Below are 7,586 nucleotides of genomic sequence, written 5' to 3'. Positions count from 1 at the left end.
AGTGATGGTGGTAGTCGTGATGGTGTTGGTATTGACGGTGGTAATGATGGTAATGATAATGGGAGGGATGTTAATGCTGTTTCTGATGGTAGTGATGATCGTGATGATGGTAGTGATGGTAATGCTGGTTCTGATGGTAGTGATGATCGTGATGATGGTAGTGATGGTAATGCTGGTTCTGATGGTAGTGATGGTTGTGATGATAATAGTGATGATGGTAGTGATAATGATGATGGTGGTGATGGTAGTGATGGTAGTGATGGTAGTGATGGTGATGATGGTGATGGTAGTGATGATCATGATGGTGTGGTGGTGATTATGTTGATGGTAGTGATGGTGGTGATGACGATGGTAGTGGTGGTGATGGTGGTGATGGTATTGATGGTGATGATGGTGATGGCGGTGATGATGTTGATGGTGGTGATGATGATGGTGGTGATGGTGGTGATGATGATGTTGATGGTGATGATGGTGGTGATGGTGGTGGTGGTGGTGATGGTGATGATGGTGATGATGATGTTGATGATGATGATGGTGGTGATGGTGTTGGTGGTGGTGATGGTGATGATGGTGATGGTGGTGACAGTGATGTTGGTAGTGATGATGATGGTGATGATGTTGATGATGATGATGTTGATGTTGATAGTGATGTTGATGGTGATGTTGATGTAGATGCGAGTTTGAGTGTGTGCAGATCGAGCTGACCAGGAGCTATGATGATGGTAGTGATGGTAGTGATGATGGTAGTGATGGTGATGATGGTGATGTAGATGCGAGTTTGAGTGTGTGCAGATCGAGCTCACCAGGAGCTACGATGATGGTAGTGATGATGATGATGATGGTAGTGATGTTGATGGTGGTGATGGTGGTGATGGTGATGGTAGTGATGATGGTGATGATAGTGATGATGATGTCTCAGATGTGAGTTTGAGTGTGTGCAGATCGAGCTCACCAGGAGCTACGATGATGATGGTAGTGATGGTAGTGATGTTGATGTTGATAGTGATGTTGATGGTGATGTTGATGGTGGTGATGTAGATGCGAGTTTGAGTGTGTGCAGATCGAGCTGACCAGAAGCTACGATGATGATGGTGATGGTGGTGGTGATGGTGGTGGTGGTAGTGGTGGTGATGGTAGTGATGTTGTTGATGTTGTTGATGATGGTGGTGATGGTGATGTAGATGTGAGTTTGAGTGTGTGCAGATCGAGCTGACCAGGAGCTATGGGGTGTCCGAGTGGCGTCAGGACCTGCAGCGCGTCATGATGAAGGCGGGCGTGGAGAACATCCACACGGCCTTCCTGCTCACTGACACGCAGGTCAGCCCACGGTGCCAAGTCTCTCACTGTGTCTACTCAGACAATGATGGTGATGATGATCATGACAATGACAATGATGAGGATGACAATGACGATGATGATGACGGTGATGATGATGATGACAATGACGATAATGATGACGATGATGACAGTGATGTCAATGACAATGATGTCCATAATGATGATGATGATGACAATGATGACAGTGATGATGATGATGACAATGATGATGACAATGATGATGACAGTGATGATGATGACAGTGATGTCAATGATATCAATAATGATGATGACAATGATGTCAATAATGATGATAATGACAATGATGATGTCAATGACGATGATGATGACGGTGATAACAATGATGACGGTGATGATGATGATAATAATGATGACGGTGATGATGATGATGATGATGACAATGATGACAGTGACAATGATGACGATGACGACAGTGATGTCAATGACAATGATGTCAATAATGATGACGACGATGATGATGATGAACATGACGATGATGATGACAATGATGATGATAATGACGAGGATGATGACAATGACGATGATGACAATGATGACAATGATGTCAATGATGATGATGACAGTGACGATGATGACGATGATGGTGACGGTGACGGTGATGACAATGATGACAGTGATGTTTTTGACAATGATGATGATGACGGTGATGATGATGATGACCGTGATGACAATAATAACAGTAATGACAATGATGATGACGATGATGATGACGATGACGATGATGTCAACGCCGCCAACGCCGCTGCCACTGCTGCCGCTGCTGCTGCTGCTGCTGCTCCAGATCACTTGTGAGTCGTTCCTGGAGGACGTGAACAGTTTGCTGAACTGTGGCTCCGTGCCGGGCGCGCTGGGCGTGGAGGAGACGGACGCGGTGCTGGTCGCCATGCAGCCGCTGGTGCTGCAGCTGGGGCTGGCGCCCACCAAGTCCAACCTGCTCGCCACGTTCGCGCGGCGAGTTCGCTGCAACCTGCACGTCGTGCTGTGCATGAGGTGCGTGTGTCACTGTGTGCGTGTGTCACTGTGTGTGTGTAACTGTGTGTGTGTGTGTGTCACTGTCACTGTGTGTGACTGTGTGTGTGTCACTGTGTGTGTCACTGTGTGTGTGTGTCACTGTGTGTGTCACTGTGTGTGTCACTGTGTGTGTGTGTCACTGTGTGTGTGTGTCACTGTGTGTGTGTCACTCGCCACGTTTGCGCGGAGAGTACGCTGCAACCTGCACGTCGTGCTGTGCATGAGGTGCGTGTCACTGTGTGTGTCACTGTGTGTGTCACTGTGTGTGTCACTGTATGTCACTGTGTGTGTCACTGTGTGTGTGTCACTCGCCACGTTTGCGCGGAGAGTACGCTGCAACCTGCACGTCGTGCTGTGCATGAGGTGCGTGTCACTGTGTGTGTCACTGTGTGTGTCACTGTGTGTGTCACTGTATGTCACTGTGTGTGTCACTGTGTGTCACTGTGTGTATCACTGTGTGTGTCAGTGTGTGTGTGTCACTGTGTGTGTGTGTCACTGTGTGTCACTGTGTGTCAGTGTGTGTGTCACTGTGTGTGTCACTGTGTGTGTGTGTGTCACTGTGTGTCACTGTGTGTCAGTGTGTGTCACTGTGTGTGTGTCACTGTGTGTCAGTGTGTGTCACTGTGTGTGTGTCACTGTGTGTCACTGTGTGTGTGTCACTGGCCACGTTCGCGCGGAGAGTACGCTGCAACCTGCACGTCGTGCTGTGCATGAGGTGCGTGTGTCACTGTGTGTGTGTCTCACTGTGTGTGTGTGTCACTGTGTGTGTGTCACTGTGTGTGTGTCACTGTGTGTGTCACTGTGTGTGTGTCACTGTGTGTGTGTGTGTCACTGTGTGTGTCACTGTGTGTGTGTCACTGTGTGTCACTGTGTGTGTGTGTCACTGTGTGTGTGTGTCACTGTGTGTGTCACTGTGTGTGTCACTGTGTGTGTGTGTGTCACTGTGTGTGTGTCACTCTGTGTGTCACTGTGTGTGTGTGTGTCACTGTGTGTGTCACTGTGTGTGTGTGTCACTGTGTGTGTGTCACTGTGTGTGTCACTGTGTGTGTGTCACTGTGTGTGTGTCACTGTGTGTGTCACTGTGTGTGTCACTCGCCACGTTCGCGCGGCGAGTTCGCTGCAACCTGCACGTCGTGCTGTGCATGAGGTGCGTGTGTGTCACTGTGTGTGTGTGTCACTGTGTGTGTCACTGTGTGTGTCACTGTATGTCACTGTGTGTGTCACTGTGTCACTGTGTGTGTCACTGTGTGTGTGTGTGTGTCACTGTGTGTCACTGTGTGTCAGTGTGTGTGTCACTGTGTGTGTGTCACTGTGTGTGTGTCATTGTGTGTGTGTCACTGTGTGTCACTGTGTGTCAGTGTGTGTCACTGTGTGTGTGTGTCACTGTGTGTGTGTGTGTGTCACTGTGTGTGTGTGTCACTGTGTGTCACTGTGTGTGTGTCACTGTGTGTGTGTGTCACTGTGTGTGTATCACTGTGTGTTACTGTGTGTGTGTCACTGTGTGTGTGTGTCACTGTGTGTGTCACTGTGTGTGTGTCACTCGCTACGTTCGCGCGGAGAGTACGCTGCAACCTGCACGTCGTGCTGTGCATGAGGTGCGTGTGTCACTGTGTGTGTACGTGTCACTGTGTGTCACTGTGTACGTGTGTCACTGGGTGTCACTGTGTGTGTCACTGTGTGTGTGTCACTGTGTGAGTGTGTGTGTGTCACTGTGTGCCACTGTGTGTGTGTCACTGTGTGTGTGTCACTGTGCGTGTGTCACTGTGTGTGTCACTGTGTGTGTGTACGTGTCATTGTGTGTGTGTCACTGTGTGTGTGTGTCACTGTGTGCGGCAAAACAACCTCCTACCTCCTCGCGGTGCCGGACGGGCAACACTGTCGTGGGCAGTGCTGTGTGGGGAGGGCCAATGCCCATTGGCCTCTCCACTCATGGCGTCTGTGACCACCACAGTGGCTAAACGGGGGCTCTGGACGGGTGCGAGGAGCTGGTAACCCCTCCACCTTCAATTAACCACCACTAAACTACGAATTAAACATAAACCTGTAACTAATAAGCTTGTGCCGGAGGCCCCGGGGGGTCAGGCTTTTATGACGTCTCCTGGCCAAACCCCATTTGGCAGAGCCAGGAGATTGAATTTTCACCCTCGGGGCTCCTCCAGAAACAACGAAAAACCATTGCGGATGGCCACGTGGAATGTTCGAACGCTCACTGCGGAGGAGAGGCTGCCACTCCTCTGTCGGAAGCTGGACCGGTACCGCCTGGATCTCTGTGGCATTCAGGAGGTCCGGTGGACCGGTTCTGGCTCCTGCCACCATGAGGGGTGGACAGTCCTCTACTCGGGGCAGGAGACTGCCAAACAACAGGGTGTGGCTCTTCTTCTGAACAAAAGAATGAAGGGGGCGTGGGAGTGTGGCGGTGAGGTGTGGGAAGCTGTAAGCCCCAGGATGCAGCTGCAATGGCTGCTTTGGGTATGCGGTCCAGACCTCCCCAGAAACCCTGGCTGACAGAGGAGGTGTTCAGGTTAATTGAGAAAAAGCGACAGGCCCACTCTCATCGCCTACAGCATCCCACGTCAGAGAATGAGGAGGTTTACCGCAGCCTTCGCTCGGAGGTTCGGAGAGCCGTGAGGCGCTGTAAGGATGGGTGGTGGTCGCGGGTTGCTGAGGAGATGGAGTCTGCCTCAATGGCCCGCGATCACAAACCCTATTTAACTCCATCAAAAAAGTAACCTGCAGCACCACACCTATTACCATCATTAGGGGAAAGAACGGTGATCCAATCTCCGACCCCCAGGAACAGGTTTGCAGATTTGCTGAGCATTTCTGTGAGGTCCTGGGGGAGGGAAAATCTCTCAGCCAGGAAAACATCATGGCACAAAGTGGGGATAACCCTGCTGAGGCTGCGGTGCCTCAAATATTGGAAGAGGTCACCCCCTGTGAGTGGCTGGCTGAGGTGCCAGCTGTTGAGGAAGTACTGAGGGCGATCCGGAGTCTGAGACCAGGGAAGGCACCGGGCAGAGATGATCTCCCAAGCGAAATGCTGAGGGAGGGTGGCATTTGTGCACAGACTGCCCTATATGACATCATAACAACAGTCTGGACCACTGGACGGGTTCCGCAGGACTGGAAGGATGCCCTGGTGGTCCCCCTCTTTAACAAGGGGGACTGTACCGACTGTAACAACTACAGGGGCATCTCACTCCTCAGTGTGCCGGGTAAGGTCCTGGCAAGGATTATTCAACATCGCCTTGCTAGGCACGCTGAGGAGAGGCTTGCAGAGCCCCAATGCGGTTTCAGGAAGGGGCGGTCCTGCACAGATGCCATATTTTCTGTCCGTCTGCTACAGCAGAGGTGTAGGGAATTCCAAAAAGACCTACATCTCTGCTTTATTGACCTGGTCAAGGCCTATGATACCATCAGTAGGACTGGGCTCTGGGTTGTTCTTCGTGCTTTCGGAGTCCCTGACCCTTTGCTCACGATCATTAAGGACCTTCATGATGGTGAGCGGGCCCGGGTAAAACTACGTGGCCGGGAGTCGGAGCCTTTCCCTGTACACCTTGGGGTGCGACAGGGATGTCCTCTGGCTCCCACATTATTTAACATCTATTTCGACTGCATAGTTCGTGAAGCCTTCAATAGCTGTACCGGGGAATTTCCATTTGGTACAGATATAATGGGAGGCTGATCGACGCCCGGGTGCGATCAAGGGATGGCTCCCTATTGGTCAACCACGTTATGTATGCCGATGATTTGGATATAGCTGCTCATTCAGAAGAGGAGTTGGAGACGCTGCTGCTGAGACTGGAGCGTGCCACTAAGAGGTGGGGCCTTACCATCAGCCCCACCAAAACTAAGCACCTGCCTGGGTATTTTGTACCATCGGACACTCCACCCCCACAACTCCCAATTGGTGATGGGGCAGTTGTGGAGAGAGTGGAGAGTTTCCCATACCTGGGCAGTGTGCTTATGACCGGCTCCAGTTTATCAGCAGAGGTCTCACTCCGAATCAGTCGAGCGGCAATATCTTTTCATCGGTTGCGTAACGCTGTGTGGAAGCTACTTGGTCTGTCGCTCCGTACGAAGCTTCAGGTCTTCTCGGCCACGGTCATTCCCTCCCTTCTCTATGCTTGCGAAACGTGGACCCCCCTAGTGAGCATCTTCGCCGGTTGGAAACATTTAGGCTGGCCTGCCTACGATCCATCCTGGGTTTAACCAGGCTGGATTGTGTGAGGAGCTCACAAGTCCTTGAAAGATCTGGGCAAAGTTCCATCAGTGAGCTCCTCCGGCAGGCAAGGCTGCGTTGGCTGGGTCATGTAGCCCGCATGCCCAGCCACCGCATGCCTAAACAGCTTTTGTTCGGCCGGATCGAGGGGGCTAATCGGGCGCGGCACGGGCTAGAGAATAGATGGAGTATGTGTGTGTGCGTGCGTGTGTGCGTGTGTGTAACTGTGTATGTGTGTGTATGTGTGCGTGTACGTGTGTGTGCGTGTACGTGTGTGTGTGTGTATGTGTGTGTGTATGTGTGTGTGTGTACGTGTGTGTACGTGTGTGTGTATGTGTGTGCGTGTACGTGTGTGTACGTGTGTGTGCGTGTGTGTGTGCGTGTATGTGTGTCACTGTGTGTGTGTGTCACTGCGTGGCGTGTGTGTGTGTGCGTGTGTGTATGTATGTGTGTGTGTCACTGTGTGTGTGTGTATGTGTACGTGTGTGTGTGTGCGTGTGTGTACTTGTCTGCGTATGCATGTGTGTGTGTGTGTGCATGTGTGTGTGTACGTGTGTGTGTGTGTATGTGTGTGTGTCACTGTATGTTTGTGTGTCACTGTGTGTGTGCATGTGTGTCACTGTGTACATGTGTGTGTGTGTACGTGTGTGTCACTGTGTACGTGTGTGTGTGTGTGTACATGTGTGTGTGTGTGCCTCAGCCCCGTGGGTGAGACGTTCCGTGCCCGCCTGCGCCGCTTCCCGTCGCTGGTCAACTGCTGCACCATCGACTGGTTCGGGGAGTGGCCGCACAGCGCCCTGGCAGCCGTGGCCAGCAGCCACCTCAAGCAGATGGAGGGCGGTGTGGAAGGGGACGAGTCGCTGGTGAGTGGTGGTGGTGGGTTGTGAGTGGTGAGTGAGTGGGGGTGGTGAGTGGTAGGTGAGTGAGTGGTGAGTGGTGGTGGTGGTGAGTGAGTGGTGAGTGAGTGGTGAGTGGGTGGCAGCCGTGGCCAGCA

General features: G+C 51.8%; 1 protein-coding gene across 1 annotated transcript in view; it reads left to right on the top strand.

Moving 5' to 3' along the window:
* Nucleotides 1–7,586, top strand: part of DNAH1 (dynein axonemal heavy chain 1) — a 184,833-nt gene that overhangs the window by 95,539 nt on the left and 81,708 nt on the right. Inside the window, exons 51-53 of the mRNA XM_078877706.1 lie at nucleotides 1,182–1,317; nucleotides 2,141–2,349; nucleotides 7,293–7,455. Coding sequence (XP_078733832.1) covers nucleotides 1,182–1,317; nucleotides 2,141–2,349; nucleotides 7,293–7,455 — 508 coding nt within the window. The remainder of the gene's footprint in view (nucleotides 1–1,181; nucleotides 1,318–2,140; nucleotides 2,350–7,292; nucleotides 7,456–7,586) is intronic.

This window comes from Lampetra fluviatilis, chromosome 48 (assembly GCF_964198595.1).
Source record: "Lampetra fluviatilis chromosome 48, kcLamFluv1.1, whole genome shotgun sequence".
Lineage (NCBI taxonomy): Eukaryota > Metazoa > Chordata > Hyperoartia > Petromyzontiformes > Petromyzontidae > Lampetra > Lampetra fluviatilis.
The sequence above is the reverse complement of the archived record's forward strand: the minus strand, read 5'-3'. Positions and strand labels throughout refer to the sequence as shown.